Source organism: Acanthaster planci, linkage group LG13 (genome assembly GCF_054643075.1).
Source record: "Acanthaster planci isolate LZ-2023a linkage group LG13, COTS_SCS, whole genome shotgun sequence".
NCBI classification, from domain to species: domain Eukaryota; kingdom Metazoa; phylum Echinodermata; class Asteroidea; order Valvatida; family Acanthasteridae; genus Acanthaster; species Acanthaster planci.
Window position 1 is genome coordinate 13,588,640 of NC_141789.1, and position 21,606 is coordinate 13,610,245.

The 21,606-nt window shown below is 41.8% G+C and overlaps 1 protein-coding gene across 1 annotated transcript; it reads left to right on the plus strand.

The window, feature by feature from the left end:
• Nucleotides 1–1,950: 1,950 nt before the first annotated feature.
• Nucleotides 1,951–21,073, plus strand: LOC110973849 (protein Skeletor, isoforms B/C-like). The gene is made up of 21 exons (XM_022225001.2): nucleotides 1,951–2,102; nucleotides 2,611–2,734; nucleotides 4,892–5,029; nucleotides 6,255–6,324; nucleotides 7,500–7,608; nucleotides 7,804–7,969; nucleotides 8,084–8,153; nucleotides 8,677–8,987; nucleotides 9,611–9,680; nucleotides 10,333–10,441; nucleotides 10,762–10,927; nucleotides 11,331–11,400; nucleotides 12,254–12,446; nucleotides 12,633–12,872; nucleotides 13,426–13,564; nucleotides 14,111–14,221; nucleotides 14,987–15,160; nucleotides 15,700–15,893; nucleotides 16,401–16,428; nucleotides 17,501–17,673; nucleotides 18,417–21,073. Exons 2-21 carry the CDS (start codon nucleotides 2,689–2,691, stop codon nucleotides 18,624–18,626), a joined length of 2,787 nt encoding a protein of 928 aa, XP_022080693.2. The 5' UTR covers nucleotides 1,951–2,102; nucleotides 2,611–2,688; the 3' UTR covers nucleotides 18,627–21,073.
• The last annotated feature ends 533 nt before the right edge of the window (nucleotides 21,074–21,606 follow it).

Below are 21,606 nucleotides of genomic sequence, written 5' to 3' on the forward strand. Positions count from 1 at the left end.
GGCTTGCATGAGGAGCACTGACAAAGTAGAGACAAGCTAGAAACCCGCATCTACGTGACTACAGAGTTTTACTTCCAGAATACAAGACCTACACGTTAAGCAGCCAGCTCATCAGCAGGCTCGGAGACTGAAGCTGAACTCACAATCAGCTTCTGTCCGAAAACAAATTAACTTACACAACAGAACTGCAAGTAGGCCTCGTGACTTGCAGTTTCTGTAAGTTATAAAAACTGCAATACGGTAGTCTACAATTTTTCTGAAAGATTGTCCTCAAAAATCGACACACCTTATAATTCTTTTTTTTTAATTATATTTTCAGTAGCTGCATTGGATTAGCTCCACAAAAATGTGGAAACAGCGCCATCATAACAAGCACATTCAAAATTTTGAATCACTTTTCCATTGTACTCGAAATGTGGGTGAGAAAGGCCCTCTATGGGTAAAACGGCCCTGAGAGTTCTGTACAGTCATAAGTTTAGGCCGATGTATTTTATTGCACACATTTTGTTTAATAGTCAAAATGCATAAAATTAGTTTATACAAACCATGAAGGGTTCGTAGCGGTCATTAAATTCCTTAATTTAAAAATCTTTTGCCTAATTTTATTGTGGTTATGAAATTCCTAGAAAAGTCATTAAATGTTAGTAGAAAAGTGAATAAAGTCGTTAAGTCATTAAATTTTCTTCTTGTACAGTTTGTATTCCATATTGTATTGCGTTTTTCAGGACACGTTTCAACATTTTGCTTTAAGCGTGCCGATCTGCGAATCACGGACACGCTGTTATTCAAAGCCCCGCGAAGTCACATCAAAGGAACGTGATCTAAGTCACAATCGAGCATGTTACTGGCGTTGTAGAATTGCACATATTGATGATGGAAGCCATTAAATAAAAAAGTCTTTGAAAATGGACCATCAAGTCATCACAAGTCTTTGAATTTTTTTTGGGGGGGGAGGGTTGACGCTATGAACCCTGCCATGATATAACCAAACATCCCCAGAACCTGAAGGTTTGAAAAAAATTGTTACAAAATCCCTGTTATTAAAATAAATCGCTTCTTGTTTGTCAGTTTGGTGATTTTTTTATGCTTTCCTGACAAACTTGTCAGAAGTCGATCTCAAATACTTCAAAATTATGAAATAGAAACCTCAATCTGGCATGAGGGGTAAAATAAAACAGGGACCTTATGTTCCATTCTAGCCTATTCCCTATATACACATGAAATGCAGTATCCGGGAAAAACTATGTGGGCTCAATTCATTACCTCATAGTAAAAACACCTCTAGATATTAGGTAAGCCAACCCATACAACATAACATTTTCCCCGATATTTAAGACCCCTTTTTATACAATACCGGTTATCCTATTTAAGATGACTTATTACTGAAGCTCTCAAAGAAAACAATGAAATTGAACTTACACTTTGACATCGTTATTTTAAAAATATATTTAATTTTATTTTATGTCATCATACAAGAATAGAGAAATGTCTTCCACTTGGTAAGCATGTTGAAAAAATAAAATGTTCACTCTGTTGCATTTTTCTGTGAGTGTCCGAGTTCTTTTGCTAATACAACAATAAGAAGTTTGCTTTATTGCAGACACTGAGGTGTAGTCGAAACTTTGGAATAGTCCTCGGCATAAAGACAGAACCTGCTTGGAACACCAGGAACTAACTAGGCATGAAAGTTCCATGGCATGTAGCCTTGCTCCTTGAGCAGCCACTTCATGTTGCCTTGTTAAGTGCGTTGTCGATTTCAGAAACTGCAAATGTCACCCGGCTGGTGTGCAGTTGTCCTTTGGGAGAATTCTACAATAGCCTTTGTCGAGAAGCAGCCTCGGGGGCCAAGCTGTAGTGCAGGCCCACCACGCAGTCTAGAGGAAGAAAAGCAGTATTTGATTAATCACAGCTGCCATGGTAACGCTTAATACAGCGTTGTGAAGGCTGCAAATGACAACAGAGGGGCCCTGACCTGTGTAATTGTCTGCTGAATTTTATCTGCGACATCAAAAAAAAAAAAAAAGGAATCATTGGGTTGTTTGTACAGGGAAATCGTGTGCCAGTCTGGGTCCGTTACTTGTTCTTCATTTGTCGCCAAGCAGGTAAGTGAGGATGTTGACATTTTGTGGCTTAGCGCGCAAACGTATTGATTTGTACGAATTGCCTAAGGATGCTTGTTGCATTTTACTGCCTTTTGGAAATAGTTGAAAAGTCCAAGAGATAGTTAGGCGATGTAATAATGTATAGTTTATCATGTACAAGGGAAGGAACATTTGGGTTTGTGTATTGGCCAATCACACCCAATAAAATATTCTCAAACGGGTAACAAAGTTTTAGCTGTGATGTTTTTCAGTGTGACATAAATTAACGAAGGTTTGGAGGAGATCAGTCGGTCTTATTTGTTGAGTCATAAAAAAACAAATTGCTGCCTATATGATATGCATTGTAGGTTGTGTTAGGAAGAAGTCATTTTTGGCAACGCTTTTTAAAATTTCTTCAAGGAAAAACAAGCAAATTCATAGTTTTGACGTAGTAATTTAGAAAAATTATTGGTATCAGAGAAATCAACCATCATGATTGTCATTCCAAAGTTTTATGCATTCTTTTCAGGTGGACAGACTTGGCCCAAACGTGGTACTTCTGGAAATAGCTTCACCCAAACGGAGACAGAAGTGACCAAACACAGAAATGGCTTCGCCTGTCATCTTGGTTGCTGTTTTGCTATCATTACAAGGTAATGTAAGAGTTTAAATAATGGTAAAGCTAAATGAAACAGCATATATTTTGGAATCTTTGTGGTTTTTCTGCTAGTATAAACTTCCATATCCATTAGCAAAACTGCAATTCAGTCCTAAGCGCTGAACCTCAATGTTGTATTGATTTGTGGACTAAAAACTGCTGGAGTGGATATTTTGCTGAGCTGTAAATTTCATTTACTTTGGCAATAAGGCACGACCAACCTCTTCTAAGAAATGTTTTGAAAGAGCAGCATTTGGGTTCAAAATATGAACATGAACACCTGTGAACTGAATCGTGTCTTCACTTATTTACATCCCAGCAACGGCACCTCCACTTATACAGAAAATCTTGGACAACTTTTGGTGTTTATAAAAGTGCACTTTTCAGTATACTTAACTCCAAAAGATTTCAGTTTTCATACATTTAGGAAGACAATACAGGTGCACAAAAAGTAAGTCTTAGCAAATACATTGCATGGCTTCTTTCACCCTACACCTGTAGTGTGCCAAGGTAATTGCCAGATTGATGAAATGATAGTGTTCGTTCATAGGTATTTTAAGATACTTTGTGAGAGAATATTCACTGTATGCTCTCTCAAAGTCAGGTTCGATTGTTTGAAGTTACCCAAAATGCTCACTTTTAGGGAGGTTTTTCTCTTTCCTTGGGCAGACGTCGTTAAGCGTTTAAAACTTGTAAACGTCCCAACCTTCGAATGATGAATTAGGAATCTCTTAAACGGAAAAGGTTCCGAATCCGTTTACAGATTTTCTCAAATGTTTAAACGGATCCGCCCCTTTTAGAGGTTTGACGTTTTGATAGATGCAATTTGGTGTTGATTTTTTTAATTGTAAACAATGCCTGATACATACTGTTTTTTCCCGTTTTGGCATCTATGTACTTTTGTGGGGGGAAAAGCGGATTCTAATAATAAAAACAATAAACATTGCTTGTTTTAAATGCCCTGACATCAATTTATATTTTTACGTTGGTTAGACCATGTACATTGTTGAACTCTATAATTATGCATATATATGCAAACACGGAGGTAGGCGGCGGCAGCCTCTGTAAAGTGTTGGCTGATTTTGTAAACGTTCAAACGCTATGGGAAAGTTTTCTAAACGTCTTTCTACTCAACGTAAATTCCTACCACTTCCCACTAATGATGATCATTCCTAAACAATTTTTCTTTGTTGTGCAGTGTTTTTGTATGCAGTCCAGTATTATTATCACAGAACCTAGTAGATGGTAAAACTTAGATGAAATGTTGTACAGTCTTTTTAGGGAATCGTTTTTTTTCCCACGTTACAGGGCTGAGTCAATTCGAATAAGTCACTAGTCTAACATTCGTCCTTCAATTCGGACAAATATTCTGTTGTACCGACCGGCAGATTGTTGATGAAGAAACTACATACAAAATCAGATGCAATAACACACAATTGTACAGATTCATTATAATCACTATGATATAGCTTCTCACGTCTAGAAGTACCGTACCTCCACCAATGATTTAGCAAAATTTAAGAGACAAACGCTACTTCTTACCCTGTTGAAAATTTACATCCCTTTTTAAATTTTATAATGAATAATTTACTTTTTGAATCGTGGTAAGATTTCTTTTGCTTTTCATTTGAATCTGCTTGAAACAGGCCCCCATGGCACAACCTTTTTCATTTAAATGAAAAAAGAAAATTCTTCCTTCCTTTTCATGAATTTGCATTCGAATATTAAAATCTGGAAAGTAATATTTAAATATTCGATAACCAATCAAATATTCGGATATCCGGCACAGCCTTATTCCACATGAGCATCATTTCAATGGCTATAAAGTTTTTGTTGATGTTTCTGATACCACATCAGTTTACCAACAGATGTTACTTCCAAACATGGGCCTTTTTTCTGTGCGTCCTTTTTGCTTTTTTTAAATAGAAAATTATTCTATGTCAGAAAACATCTGAGATATCAACCAGTCTCTTGTTTTTAACTTGTAAAGCCAACTGTTCATATTTCATTTACTAATATAGAAAATTCTTGATAGAAATACACAGAGCCAAAGGTTTGAGCTCCAAAAACAGGATGTGTACCACTGCCAAGCACATTTCAGTATTATTCAAATCAAGGCTTGGTTATAAAATGCGATGATTTGTCTTAATAGCTGTTGCAGCCAATGCCTATTACGGCAAAGTAATAGGACAGCTGAGCACCCTAGACTACCAGGTGTCAGGAACTGTCTACGCCGTGGACGAAACCACGGTCATGATTCGGGGGTTCAACTACAACGGGGCTGCACCTGGTAAGATGCCTTGGCCTGATTGGTCGATGAGTCAATAAAATGTGCGCTTAATTTGAATTGTTACGACCATTTCCTGTAGCTTTAAGGTTGCACTTTTTGTAGGGTTGAACAAGCCAAACTTTTTGTGGCCTGAACTTATCTACATCATGGGAGTTCTTGTGGAAAAGTTACTGTGAGAATTCAGAACTGTTGCGAAAATGTATCCCTTTTTTCTGGCGTAGATCCAAAGAAGTCCCCCTCCCCATCTGACACCAAAAAATTTAACTAATAATGTGATAAAAAAGTGAATTAGCAATTTGTGATTTTTTTATTATGGATATAATAAACAGATATATCCTACTACACGTATAAAGGCAAATACATCAGTAACAGTGTAATCCATTGCCTATACATGTGTTCTCCTATCTGCGACAATCAGACATACAAAAAATAAACCTCTCGGGTTTCATCTCTCACCCTGCCAGAAAATGTTTGTATCCCCCCCTGCTTTTCAGTGCAGTTGAGTCCCACTAGTTGGAGTGTGGAGATTTAACACCTTGGTAAAAAGAACAAATCCATGCATCGTGCCAACTGCATCCTGTGATTCTGCTGTGATTGTCTAAACTGTTCCTTTCTATTTCTTTAGAGTATTTGGGGGGGGGTTTAATTAGTTGACTCAAGTGAACCAACCCGAAAATCACAATGACAAAATTGAAACTGGCCTGACTGGACTGAAGTGGGGGATAAACTGACCCAGTACGACCCAAGCCGGAGTATGTTTTGGGTCGCACTGCATTTGTTCGATGTGAGCTAAAGAGTGGTTGACACGAGCAGAGTGTTGGATGAAGCGTTTTTTTTTCACTGGTCAAACGAGGAAATGCAAGGTGCAGATTTGACCGATGTGCCACTGGTCAAATTATTGATTGGTGACCACATTTAGGCTTACTTCCTTCTTTCCACAATGTAGAAGATTTGTCTGTTCATGCCGGGATTTCTTTGAACAGTGCTTTACTTTGTACCTCTGTTGTTAGAGTGCGTAAAATGCATGAGGTACGAAACACTCCTGTCTGTTAATTATGTATAACGGGTTTGCCCTTACCCAACGAATATTAATAGGCACTTTATGCTCAGTGCTTGTCCGAGAGCTTGCGAAAAAACCTCACAAGCTTACTCGGGTGGGACTCGAACCCACGACCTCCTGCTTACTAGTGCAGATGTCTTTTCTCCTGTCTGTCTTTGGTTCCAGATGCCTTCCTGTGGGTGGGAACCACAAACTCCCCTAGTGGCAGCGGACAGCCGCTTTACCTTGATTCAAGGTGAGACGTTCGCAGAATATTTCTGCCTGGTCAAACCACTCATGCTGCAAAACTGGTTTCCAAACTATGGGGGGTTTTTTTGGTCAAACTTTTACAAAATTATTTCCCTGGAAATTACATTATTTTGATTTTACGTAAGTCACAACCCTTTTTCTTGTATAGGCCTTGCTTCAAAATATATTATTTGCAACCATTGTTATTAAAGTTATTTGTAAGTTTTAACTATTTAGGAAATTGAATCAGTCCTCAGGGAAAAAAACTAGTATAATTCTTACAAGCTTTTCCAATTAACGGGCATTGATGGTGAACTTGCCCTCGTTCAAACTTGGCAGTTGTGAGATCGAAGACTTACTAGTGACAAAGCACTTTTAGTAATTCGTGGGAGCCTTATTACTCGGCAGAGTTCGGCTGAGCGTTGTTCACAAACAGGAGGGGCCTGGCACCGGCTTGCACGCCGCAAGACAACGCCACCCAAATTGAAAAAAAAAGTAATTCATCGCCCTGGGTAAAGACTCTCGTAAAGCTGTAAACTTGCCCTCAACTTGTTCCCACACACAAGAAGGAAACTAGACAGTCAATCACTCATGTTTATGTAGGATAGGCATAGACTTCACAGATTGTGGCATCTCGTACAGTATTCCTGTGTTATATCTGCTACTAAAGAACTGGTGGTAGGTTTTCCTATTTGGTGTGTTTAGCCTTTGGTAAACAAAAGGGGGATTGTTGTTGGGCCTGTCAATATGACCAGTAATTTTAATTTGTATGGGGCTCCGGTGTTAAGTTGCCAAAGCCCTAGAAGGAAATACTGTACGCAACTTCCACCCACCGTGGATGGCAGCTGCAGGCTGTGAATTGTGGTTTTGCATATGGCCTTTAGCTGATGAAAGGGGGAAAAAATTTCAAATTCACCATGACTCGGCTGAACTCTCGATTCAAGTGACTTGCCAAAAACGTTTTGTTAATAGGTGAAAAGGAAAGCAGCTGTGTATTGTTCAGGTTTTTTCAGGTTGCGCTATGAGCAAAGGTAGTGTATTATAAATTCACGATCTGTTACTTTGCCAGACTTTGTGGTCTACCGAAATGTCTATGACTAAAAAAAAGACAGGGCATGCTTCAGTCAGCATTGAAAATTTCAGCTTTTCCTCCCTAAATGTTTCTTCTTTTCTTTTTTCCAGTCAAACAAAACTGGGTGCATACAATGATGCTGTACTGGTTGTTTCCATGCCCACCGGCAACAAAATCACAGATTTCAAATGGCTGTCCGTCTGGTGTAGGCAGGTTGGAGTAAGTTATCATGTAGCTGCAGAAAGGTTTTAAGTTTGTCCCAAATTGAAAAATTAAAGGTGGCCCAGTGATACTTTTTCTACCACAAGATTGAGATTTTTGCCCAGATTTAATTGACCCCATGCTGATGAAATGCAAACGTCGCTGTGAATGTGATAGTGACCGACACGTTCCCGTTCTCTTCGCTGACTTCAGGTCAATTTCGGTGACGTGACCATCCCGGCCAACTTTGAGCTGCCAGCCGCACATGACCTGGGTGCGCTCGCGGGTGTTGCTCATGACGTGAATGCTGACAAGGTCATCATCTTAGATGCCAACACTCTACGCTTTGAAAACTTGATGTACGACGGCACCGGACCCGGTATATATTCTGTCAACTGTAAAAAATATTGATGATGCAAAATTAAACTTACAGTTTGACAAAAAAAAGGAAGAGTTAGGCCTAAACATTTTCCTCTTTGCCCCTTATGCGTAGACACCTATTTCTGGGCCGGGGAAACCCAGGTACCAGACGAGAACGGTTTTGCCCTCACGTGGAGACAAGGGTAAGTGATGAATTCGTAAATGCAACTCTGTCTATACCTGCATGGGCACTTTGCATTTACTGCTGGGTGCGCCGTGTGACCCAGTCATGAGTCCAGACCAAGGCACGTGCATCTTGCCAGCATTTAAATGCCTCCTGTGCTTTGGGCAAGAACAGTATACGGCATGAAAGCAGTCGCGTGATGTAAACAATTGCCTTAATGATCGAATATCAAAGAGCATGGCTGCACAATCTATATCATTTTGGAGCTTGAACACATCTATCCTGCCTCCTTTTGCCCATCCCGCCTCCATATTTTATACTTGGCCCCGCCCGTCTCGCCCCCATATCTCATGGCCACAGTGACTGGGTCTGATTAAACCAGGCCAGAGTATGAACATCAGCTAGAAAGCAAGGATATAGCCAACATCAGCTTCATGAACTTTCAAAAAGTGAGCAACCGAGAAAGTAATAAATTGTAAGTTTGAAGCCACCGTTTTCTTTCAATTACGCTGTGTGGCTTTATTGTGTGCTTGCATTTTTAGCAACAGTCAGATAATACCTCGCGCATTCAATGGCGAGACCATCATCGTCAAAATCCCCCTGCCCCGGACTGTCTACAACATTTCCTACGTTAGCCTGTGGTGCCACCAGGCCAGGGTAGATTTTGGCCACCTCAAGATCAATGGCTCGCTGCTCAACGTGCCGGCGGTGGTCGGCAACGACGGCGAGGACTACCACGGCCCACTGATCGGGGAGTTCCTCAGCCTGGCCCACGGGGTGGCCGGCAAAGTGTACGCGGTGGACCAAACACGGATCATGGTGCGGGAATTCTCGTACGACGGAACGGCACCAGGTAGGCCTACAGCACAGGAAAGGAAACTTAAAAGCTCCCACCAAAAATTGTTGGCCATCCTGTGAAGCTGACACATTAACTCTTGTAAACTTTAGTTTGACCCCAGCTCTCCTGCCAATTCCTTAGAAACCTTCAGGAATCTTCCAAAATCTTCCACTGTGTACAAAAACCACATGCAGTGCATTCTTTAACTTAAGCCTTCAAGGGCCAGCCAGCATCGTGGGTGTCATAAGGCGGGACCAATGTGTATGCTTCCCTCCTCCCCCTCCCCTGGAAAATGAAACAAAGCCCCCCCCAAAAAAAAAAACCGGAAATAAATCAAAATAAATGAAACGATAAAAGAGATGAAAGGCGGTGAAATTCTCAATTTGCTTGGAAGTTGACGCTCTTCCACTGTTAATGGTCTAGCAGTTTGCTGCTTTTGAGTGCTTTGCCAACCCCCCATGCTTTTGCCCTCCCCCCCAAGAAATCCTGGCAGTGCTCATGCCATGCAGTTCCAAACTGCATTCATCCTCCAAATTTCCCTGGTGGATTTTAAAAGATCTGCGATTGTGAGGCTAATATGGATTGGTGCACTTTCTGCAGTGAGGAATGTCGCTCATATAATGATCTGTCCATTTCAGATGCCTTTCTGTGGGTGGGGAACACCAACATCCCAAGCCCAGTGGGGATGCCGCTGTACCTCGATGACAGGTAATCGTTGCCAGGTCAACTCAACTGTTGTCATGGCACACTGGTGACTCGAGTTCGGTTTTGTTTGTTCGTGGAACGACACGGCACAGTGCTCAGTAAACATATAAAGAGTGGGAAATACACCGTACCTCAAACTGGTCACCCGTGTGTCATAGGGCTAATTTTGCCTTGAAAACAAGCGCCCACTTGTGTGTGTGTTTTACCATGACACATCAATTTGCACCAATTAGCATGACAGCAAGTACACAAGAATAGAAGGAAACAACCCCTCCTGCATTGACAAAGCTCAAGAGCCACCTTTTTGTTTGGTTTCAACTTCATGGCCTAACCGCTTCTTTTGTAGGTCAGAGTACGGCTGTCCCTAAACTCAGGTCAATTTATAATCCATTTGCTGATAAAATGGTCCTTGAAAATGGCAATATTTTGATTGCGTAAATGTTGTTTGCTTATTGATATCATAGTGGAAGGAGCACAGTGTGGAAGTTTTTCCTTTTGTACAGAGAGTTAGGAAGGGTTCAGTTGGTTCAACGAACTTAGCCAACTTCGGCAAACTTTTCAACTTCAACCCACAAAGTTTTCTTGCGATAAATAAAGAATATCCATTCAGTTGATTGCATTAGAACAGGAAAATTTGTTTGACTGTTTTTAACAGGCGAGAGAAGTTGGGTGCGTACGAGAATGGCGTCATTGTTGTGGAATTAGTAAACGGATCGAAGATTACAGACTTCAAATGGCTCTCTGTTTGGTGTGTGGAGTTTGAGGTAATTTCAGGGTTTTCTGTCGTTTTGTCCTACGGAATGCATTGTAGGAGTGCAACTGAAAGGTTTGTTCTTGCCAAAGAACATGCCCCATTTTTGTTTGAGGTACCATTTTTGGCTCCAAAATGTTTGCCAAGGAGTGTGAGAATTCATCTTTTCAGCTGATTGCGGCTTTTTGGGTGCAAATTTGTTACCCTGAATTTCAGCTCTTTTGTACGCCTGCTCAGTAGAAAACAATAGAAACTTTTGTAAGTTGCAGCTTTTTGCTAGCTGTTTTCAGCTTTGTATTTGGCCACCCACGCCCCCTGTTGCCTCAAATTCAGGTCGATTTTGGCTACGTCAACATCTCTGCCAATTTGGCATTGCCCGACAAGGCTGACCTGGGCCCTTTGCCGACCTTGGCCCACGAAGTGAAAGCTGACGCCGTCTTCGTCTTAGACTCCAAGACATTCCTCTTCGTCAATTTCTTCTACGATGGCCAGGGGCCAGGTACGTAGATAAAACGGAGAATGTATGACCGACAGTTTGAAGAAATTTCATTTAGATTCTGAAAACTATTTAACCAAAATTGTGGCTTTTCCAGCTTTTTGTGAACTTCAGTGGCTATAGAGAATAATCGTCGTCCAGCTAACATCTACATTCATCAATTAAAAAGTTGCATATACTTGTTAACTAAGTTTTTGGTAATTGAAAATATAGCATCCCTCTTTTCCTATCGCTTCCTTCATTTATTCCCTATTGAATTTTTGATAAACTTATTACCATTAAGTTTGCATATATATTTGTTTCAAGAAATTAGATAAGTCAAATTGTTACAAAGTGACTGATATCAACCTTTACAGAGATTAGTTACTTGTAGTTAATAAGTTGATACGTTTGGGTTTTTCATCAGACACCTATTTTTGGGTTGGAAACACTGTGGATCCAGACGAAAATGGCTACCCACTGAAATGGAAGGAGGGGTAGGTAGATAAAAGTTGTGCTGGAAGCTCAGTGTTTGTATCAATCTTTATGGCAGAGCGGTGATTTTTCTCTTTGCTTGATTCATGATGGCAATGTTGGCGTGCATCTCAGTACGCCGAGCATATTATGCACCAGAGCTTGCTCGGGTGAGATCTGAACTTGATGCCAACACACAAGTGCAGATGTCCTAGCCACTTGACCTACAACCCTGGACAAATCTCGTTGGAACATGCCTCCTCCCTCGCCCCCTGTCAATGTTGCTTTTCATTGGATACGTTGTGCCGAATCTTGGTCCAATAAATGACTTCAACATTGAATTGGGAGAGAGGGGGGATCTTCTCACCGCGCTTCTCTTAAGGTGTTCCAACTGTTTTGTCCGGGATTGTAGCTAGCTGGATTCCATCAGAGCGGTGGGCTCTGCCGTCAATAAATGATGCCAGAATTACAGTAATTATTTAAGTAACGGTGACAAAGGGTAAAATCAAACGTTACATCTTCCAAACTAGAAAAAGGGGTTGGACAGGAGTTCCAGTGATGCTCGTGTCAAAGGGCACGCTGTTGCTATCAAAGGCAAATCGCAAACAATTGACAGTTTTGCGACAAACTTGTATCTATGGCTTTAAAAATGGTTGAAAAATAAAAAGACATGGATGAAACTTTTGCAAAGGAAGAACACCTTGTGAGGTAGGCAGGACGGGATTTCTTTCAAAATCATCCTCCCTCCACTTGGCCCCAGATTTGAGGATGATTTTGAACCCAGTTAAATCGTCCCCAAACCGTCAAAAAAATGGCTTTTTTCTCATCAGCCCTTCTCGGGAATCCAGGGTTTGATCAGTGGCATCTCATTTACAGGGACAATCAGATAATCCCCGTAGGCAGGGTGTTCAGCGGGGAGAACGTGACTGCCCGTCTCGCCCCTGACATGACCATCTTTGACGTCACCTACGTCAGCGTCTGGTGCCAGCAGGCCAAGGTGGACTTTGGCCACATCAAGTTCAGCCCCCAGCTGTTGAACATTCCGCCCTTCTTGGGCATGGGAGAAATGGTAAGAGCCCGCGACTGAATCCTGCAAAATGAGCCTGAAACACTTCACACAATGCAACAGTTTTGTATGGACTATCAGAAAATGCCATATCCTTATTTTGATGTGCCTTCCGAGCAGTGGCGTAGCCACCGGGGGGCCTGGGGGCACATGCCCCCCACAAATTCCTCTTTTCCCCCTTCCACACAGTCCGAGTACCCAAACTGCGCGGTGATGATAGACGACGAGTTCCAGGCCAGCTGGATGATCAGCGGCTCCAACATCCAGATCCGGCTGAGCGGGCGGGTGGGCAAGGAGCAGTACCTGGCCTTTGGGGTCAGCGGCTCCACCACCAGGACCCTGATGGACGGCTCGGACGTGGCTGTGGTCTGGGAGAAGCAAGACGGCACAATTGGTGTCGTCGATTACAATCTGCAGTCAAAGCAACAGGTAATTTACATCTGGGACTTCTTCTTTTTTTCCTGAATACTGGTTGAATAGAAAGACACATAGGTGCTTGGTCCATGCCGCAAAGAATGGAGGGAGAAACAGTTTACAGCGGAAAAAGGTATCTTTTTGTTAGAATTATGTAAAATTATGAGAATGATACAAAGAAAGGTCAGAAATTTTTTTTTAAACAACAGTAAATTAAAACAGAATTAAAAGTGTCCCAACATCAAACAAAAATGTATTCACAGTTCGTAGTTTCACACCTCAATTTTGCTGAAGATTCCAAATTGGCTAAAATCTAATTTGAAGATCGGTGACAATATCGTTGACATGGGGGGTATAGAGCATTTTTCCTTCACGATTTTACTGTGTTTTACTCGAACCTTTTTGTACAGGGATATTCCGTTGAAATTTTTCCTGCAGAAAACAGATTGAAACTGGTCTTTCTAGAAGTGTACACTTTCGATTATGCCATACCTTCATCCCCCGAGTTGATCTCGTACTTGTGAAAGGATTTAAGCATTCAATGTTGCTTACTGTCGTTTGTTGGTAGTGCACAGTGAGAGGTAACGGGGAGTGGGTGGGAGCCTGCGAGGACACCGTCTTCAATGGGGCAGACAACGTGGAATTTGTGACTTATTCCAACGTTGATGGCATCAGGCATTTTACGTACACTCGACAGCTTGTCACAGGTAAACTGCCGTCACGGGTTTCAGAAACCGTGAAATCAGCCAGCCAGAAGGTTTAATAGACATCCCATAGTAGCATTAATTCTTTGTAAGCCTGCTTTTCAATTGTCTTCCACAGTCACCCGTCCCTAGCCCTGTGCTTATCGCATTCAACCTTGGTAGTATTTTTCCCTCCAAATACCAAGGATAAGCCGAGCCATGGAAGCCTGCAGCCACGCCCTGACTTGGCTGCAGCGTGAAACAGGGCTGCACCTATGAAAAGCCAGTGGCTAGCAGCTGTAGCCTCATCTCGATAAACGAATGTGTAACGTTGTTAGCCACAACCATGTTCTCATTCAGACACAGGCCAACTCGACCAACGTTTCCCAAACCTCCAGGGCATTCAAGTGAAACATTGGTTGACCTGTCCTGCCAACTTGTGCCAACTTGCAGAAATGAAAAACGCTCTCACATAGAGAGGGCGAAAGCACACATGACAAACCACTTCTTCCATTGTTGCAGCTTTGAGATCTGGACCTCAAAACTCCCATCCCATTGTTCTGATTTCAGGCGATTCCCTCGACAAGGCTATTCCCATCGATCAGGAGGTGTACATCTCCTGGGCAGTTGGCTCCATCAACTCAGGCGGCAGAGTTGCCAAGCACACCAAGGCGCCTTTCAGTAAGAATGCCCGTCTTTGTACCTTGGAATTATGTTTGTTTTTATGCAATGGGCATTTTCCTATCACAAAGGCTCTGCCTTTCAACAAGTTAAAGCGTTTATACATGTGGCAATTTCTTTAAAAAAAAAAGACATGCATGGGCAGAACATGAAATGGAGATCGGTTATGAAATGATTTTTTCTTCACTTCTGTGAAACCTGTTATTTTGAAATTTCCTTTGAAACATCCTAGAAATGTCTCTGAGTGTAACTTTTGCTTCCAGTTCTGCAGAAGTTTGCCTGTGTTTCAGTTTACTAAAGCAGTGCGGCTCTTTTAACAAGAAAGTTGTTAAAATTTACTAATTTTCCGCCATCATTTTCCATGAAGATAAGTTTGCATAACCTGTTGCAGATTTTTTGGCATATTAAAATGTATGTACCCCCAAATGATGACAACGTTTCTACGTTTTAACAGTTTGGTGTTGTGAACTTCATATTTGCAAAATAACCGAGGAAAGCCCTGAGTCCAAAAAATTAAAATATTGTGAGGAGAGTGTATTCATTTTGTCAGTGCCTCGATACTAAAGATTCCAATTGCAGCATGATTCTAGGTGAATAACTCAACACCTTGTGGGTTGCAGTGGGTTTTTTTCACCACTATGCCCCCAAGAAAATCTGGGGGGTTTGGCAAAATGTCAGATTTGCTTTAGACATAAGACATAGATATTTGGATACAGCCTCGTGACGGAAGACGGTATAATTTTCAATCATACAATCCGGATGCAGATGATGTCAAGCTGAACTTCGGGAGCGCCTCGTCCTCGTGTCCCCCCTTCACGACGAGTGCGACGCCCCCGCCGGACCTACCCGGCTGGCCCAAGCAACGCATCAATAATGAGCAGGAGCTACGGGTGGAGATCGGGCAGAACGGCGGACGGCGGGGCTACGAGGCCATCACGGGTACTTATAGTCAAGCTTCCCGTTCATAGTCACCATCCTTTTAGAGTTTTCATAGTCTTCTCTGTTAACATTTCGTTCTAGCCTGATTGCCTGGTGTTCATAGGCCTAACCGTGCTTTATCCTGCAATCATTTATCAAATCAAAGGTGGCAGTTTTTACTGGAGTCTGTTGAATTGTTCTGGCCATTGTAATCTTTGAGATTCTGTAAGCTGCAGGATTGTTAGGTTCTGTTGGGCTCAGCAGGCTTCAAACACTTTGTTGTTGTTGGTTTCTGTGGAATGCAGCATGCTGCATAATGTTGCTGTGGTTGGATTCTGTTGGGTTGAGTATGGTTGGGCACTTTTGTTGTTGGATTCTCTTGGATTCAGGAGAGGGATCACACTGATGTTTCTCTCACGCTGTTGGGTTCAACAGGCTGCACACTTTGCTTTGGTTGGACGCCATTAGATTCTTTTGGGGATAAAATCGCGAGAATCTGACAGCGTTTCAGTTCTCCAGGCACACCAATCCCACAAATCTCCCCCTCTTTCCTTACCCAGGTAAAGTCGGCTGGGGTATCGCGTGGTTTGTCAACGGCCTTCTCATTCCGGAGATCTACGTCGTGCGCGGTGTCAATTACACCTTCACTGTCTTTGGGGGTGACGACCCCGTCCAGTCGGCCAGTTATCACCCCTTTTACATCACCAACGACACTATCGGCGGCTACGCACAGCAGACCGATGAAGAGAAACGGGTAAAAACAATATCTTCTGAAGTGATTGATGGATTAGTTTAACTTATCCTGTTTTCCTGCACGTACGTGCCGCATGGTTGTTAACTGGTTTTCAGACAGGTTTTCCAACCTCTGCATAAAAACGTAAGATCTTGTTGAAAATTTAAATTGAGACAAATCCTCGCATTTTTGAGACCCAGACCTCTGTTGCAAAAACTCACCACGCTTCTCCTGGGTGAGTTGTCCAACGTTCCTCTGAGACAAATTAAGTAGACATTTTGCCCGGAACTTTGACCTGCATTCCAAAACCAGTACTCCACGACACAGAAATTATAAGTCAAGGATGTGTCAGTGAAAACTTTCAAACAGCCCCGGTACACGACACTTGTTTCACCTGTTGCATTTGTCACCCTCCAATCTTGGTGTATGTTTTAATTCATGGAGTGTCTACTGAAAACGAACTGTATCTGGAGGTTACCTCCTCCTTTTGACTAAACCATCTTCCACTCAATGCTGTTTGATTTTCAGAATGCTGTGATATATGCGGGACCACACAGTAAGTGCATCGATATTTTTTTGGCTTGTTTCTTATGTTGGCATACTTCGGTTTATATATGCAAATTTTGGTGGTTCCAAACCATTTTTATTTAAATGTGCTGTTGCAATTATACAGTAATTCGCAACAGTTTAAGACTACCTGGAATTTTATTGGTATTTCTGTCACTGGGTCTGCATGGCATTGTCTCATTGAATGATTGCTTAACAAGTGTTTTACAGTGGTACATAAATTAGTGTAGTGCTATATACCCATTAATTTTAAACAGATATTGTTGCAAAGGCAGGTCTTGTGTGACATTTTGTCTGTAAGGCAGCATGGGTAAAAAAAGCCAGTCTAAGTAATCAGAAACAAAGGAGGGCACACTAAATAGACTGTTAACATTTCAAATCATGGAAATGTAGTCAAATAGCTGTTTAACCAAGATACTAAGGTTACACATTGAAAATAAACATAAGTTGCCCTGTTTGATTGGTTTAAGTTTGGTCTTTCTTCAGATTAATGCATTTTGTATGGGTGGTCCTAAATCTTTGCAAATGACTGTATGTTGGTATTTATGTGTCGCTGTCTCGTATGTTTATAGACAAAGCCAGCAACATTGTCACAGTGCAATCCTGTCGGCCCCCTTAAATGATGGAAAGTGCCGTGTAGGGTTTTGTTCAGCCCGAACAGTTGCGTATGATTGTTGCAATGCCCTTTCGCCACTGATGGGGGGCCGTCGGTAATGTCCAGCAGCAGCCTAATTACCACGGCCGCCGCATTTGTCATTAGGCTAGAGATGAGATCGACAGGCTCACGACATAGAAGGAGTTCTTTTCACCAAGCAACTAAATCTCATAATAATGTCATAAAGCTAATCAGATAATATCAATTTCAGCTTATTGCAAATGCAACTGTAACCAGTACTGATGAGGCAGATAACAACATTTAACATGATACTTTGCCCAATCTGTCATCAATTTAAGGCACCTTTACTGATTTTTACGACTCTTTTTTATGCTTTTTACGACTTGATAACCTCTGATGACTTTCTATAAGTAACCCATTTCCTCTTTTCCTTAAACCTTACCAGCTGGCCCTTACTGTGAATGGAAAGCAAAGGTGCCAGGAACCTCCCCAGACCAGTACATCAACTTCCCTGAGTTCAAGGAGAGTCTCCAGTTGGACTGCAGAGATCCCAATGCTGAGGGCACGACCTTTTCCTGGATGCCGGACGACAACACGCCCGATGTCGTCTATTATCAAGTATGATACGATACCTTTGTGTGATAGTTGCCTGTTCGGATTCCAATGTATTGTAAAGGTTTCTTGAAAAGTGCAAGCAGGAGGTATTTTTTAAGAGAAAAAAAGACGCTACGACTACAGTCTTTCACAAAGTGGAACTTTACAAAATACTGACCGATGTTGGCCATTTTCAACAATTTGTGCAATATTTCTTACTGTATCTTTGCGTTCCTGTCACGGGTGATATTTGGTACCTAGCCCAGCCGTGGTCCACATGATCTCTATGGACTAGGTTAAACTCATGAACTTCATGTAGAAAAAATGTGGATCTGTAATCCCTTACTAATCAGCACACAGAGGTCATTGAAGCTGAATACAAAAGTATAACACAAGCTTGCCGGCCAATGTTAACCAAATTTGTTCATGGCATCATATAGTAAGCATATCAACCATTGCCTCTTTGGCACGGTAAAATAGCTGCTGGTGGCTTCAGTCAGTACAAAGGCATTACAAGTCCAGATTTTTTTGTATTGGGTCCATAGTTGGACATCAGTGTGTACAAACTCAATAAGAATCACTCAAGTATAGGGAGAGTAGACGTCACCCGATGCTACATGTAAAATTCGCTTGTAATGTAGTTAGTCACACATGTTATGAAATCCCTTTGTCTTCACAAGCCATCCAGCATGAGTTGGTTGAATAAAGAATGAATTCTCAATTTCCTATTGTCTGATTACATCCCTTTTCCTGGTTCCGCCCCGTAGTGTTACACCCATCGGTTCCTAGGCTGGAAGATTTTCGTCACCGACACTGCAGTGACCCTGGAGCCCACCACGCTGCCGACGCGCCCCGGGACCAAGGTTGGAGAGACTCTGCCGCCCAAGGTCACCCCAGACAGCGGGGCTGACCGGACAGTGGCAACATCGCTGGCTACACTTGTCATCAGCTTGGTCGGGTTGCTGACATTTTACTAACACCTCAGCTTGGGTGGGATTGGGTGGGGATGGGTAGGAGGGTTTCTGGGTACTAAACGAACCATCAAAATGGGTGTGCGTATCTGTCTCAATCCTTGTGTGGACCTGTGCACAAAAAAGAGTCCTCATAGTGCAGGCAGCAAGGACCTTACATCATGTTTATAGGTTCACATTGAGGCAATTTACGAGGACTTGGGGGGGAGTTAACAGAAAACTTAACTTAAAAGAGGATTTTACAGTGTGAGTTAAAAAAGGGTTTCTTCGTCTGGTTTTTCCTCACTGAAAACAGCAACCTCGTCAAACAATTCTGAAAACTGTTGTTATTCTCACAAATTACAGCCACCAAATGGTGTAAATTTTGTTGACACAAACAGAAAGTTACTAACACTCCATAGGAGAGTTTATTTAGGAATCTTGGAGAGATTCAGAGATAGTGTTCCACACTCTTACAAGTTTTTACATAGTCTTAAAAAAATCAATTGCTTATTTTCATTTGTTTATCAATGCAATCATATTTGCCTAGTCTATGATATGATGTAGCTAACGTTAACTCCAGTAATCTTAACTTAAGTGCACTGATTGATTCAAACTGATCTAAGCTGATTTTGATCATCTTGCAGAACCATACTTGTTGCACTGTTTATTAACAATTGGAATGACTTTTTATTACCAATTCAGTTTTGTCTGAATTTATAATCAATTAGTTTGTCACTTTTGTTTGTGTTAATTTTGTTCTGTTCATTTCGGTTGACTTGTTCTGTGGCACACAGAATGTGCAGTCGTTTTCCTATTGTTTTAATGTCACATTTTAGTTGTTATTTTTTTTTAATGAAAGAACGATTATTGTATTGACCAGACTCCTACCTGCTCTTTCTCCGAATCGGCTGCATCTGGAGCGCTGGTCCTCGTTGACAGAGCTCAGCATACGTCATTCATGCAAGGAAGCCGCCGACACAGACAAGAGCCCGAGATTTTGTTGAAAAGCCCCCTTCGGTTCAGACACGCGTGATAAATACGGCTCGCACCTACCAGTTTTGAGCACCCATGGTCCCAATCGTTTTCCAACAGACTCTCTTCCTCCCTAGCTCTAGTTGATTTGTGGCTGTGCCTGAGTTACTTGGCTGTGGTTGGAAAGAAAGAGCAGATATGACCACAGAAGCCGACAGCTGTTGGCGTGGACAGGATTTTTTTCCAAAATGGCAAACACTTTTCCGGTGGGAGGAGGGGCAGAAACTCTCACCAGCAAGCAACTTACTGGTTTATCATTAGCAGAGGCAGGGAACCTCTTTGGGGGGGGTTGTAATTGGTGATTTTCATCCCCTTTCATCTCTTGTTCGTTCATTTCTTTTGCATTCTTTTCATTTTGTTCCATTTTATGACTCTCTGTTTCCGGAGGGGAGCGCCGCTCTACCCCCGTGACGCCCAAGCCGGTAGCACGCTAGCAGTTACCCATCTGCCCTATATACGTGTGTGTATTATAAGGTTATGAACTGGGTACCGCGTGTTTCACTATAATTATGTTGGGTTTATCTTGTCGGGCCTACAGTTTTGATTGACCTGTATTTCTGTTCATCCAACCGTGCATTAAGCGCCAGTCAGGTTGATTAATTATAAGAGGCAACAAACAGGTGTTATCTGTTTCCGGAGAGTGGGGACCCCAGATAAATATTCCGGGGAAAACATGCGGAATCAGGTTTGGACTGAGTAATTTTAGAACCAAATCCACACAGTTACAGACCTAGGTGGGATTCGGATAACTTAAAAATAATTCCTGAGAGGAATATGACCCCTGGATAAACATGTATTTGATTGTTGCAATGGGGATGGTACTGTCTAATTAATTTTTTTTAAGTTACATTATTTTGCGTAAAGTAACGTTACACAGTATTAGGTCCTCAGTCTTTCAATCAAAAGCGTAACTGGGCAGCCATGTTTATGTACTGAATTGTATTAGTTGCAACACAGTTTAGTAGCATCTTTCCTGTTTGACGCATTTTAAGTTATAACTTAAGGTTCAGTGGAATTTCTATGTTCAGTGTCCGTGAATTTATTTCTATGTACTTGTGAATTTTCAAACACGCACTTTCCGTCTTTGCTGTACCGAACGGAAGTGCACGTCACACAGAAGGAGGGATGTGTTTTCGTGACACCTGGGGAGGGGGGAGTTTCCTTGCAGGGCGATCTTATGGCAGATAATCAAAACAGATATTTCAATAAGATCATTGTAAGAGTCTTGCAGGTGATATATATTCCGAGGATAATTGCTATTTCAATCCTGATTTAATTTGTAAGAGAGAGTTACGATGTTATTTTGTTACAATCCCTACTACTTTCGTATTGATTTTACATGCATTCACATAATGGTTGATGACATTTGTGAAACTGTTGAACATAACTGCTTTTTTAAATGCTGGTGTAAGTAAAATATCAGAATTCTGTGGACCTGATGACGCAGGTTGCCTTGGAGTTTCTTGTTTGTGTCTTGGGTATAAGATTATTCATGTTTCAGCTGTAACAGTGTGCATGCAAAAAGAGGAAAGCCGATCAATGTTCTCTTTGTTAAACCTAGTAAACGCTATTTGCTCTTTTTTTTACCTTATATGGATAGCTTTTCATAAGTTAATGCCTTCCCATCCAGTTTGTTCATGACATGTTTGTGGTCCGATTTCCGACTTAAGCTGGGATTGTTGCTGACGTCATTGAGTACGCACAGCCGCGACTGACGTCCCTGTCACTTTTCTTTCGAGTCCTGGCGATTCATTAATGGGAACTGTTTGTCGCTTGGAAAAGTTAGTCGACGCGGCAGCGATCGGAAAGCAGGGTTAACTTCAAAGTTTGTTTTGGTGATGTTTCCACAACCGACTTGGGTAGTGAAATACTTAAGAAGATTTCAGTCGTGTCGAAAGTACCTACAGTAGCCTGATGGGTCATATATTTGGCGCGTGACAGTGCCAAGTCTCCACCAAAAACACAGTTCGCC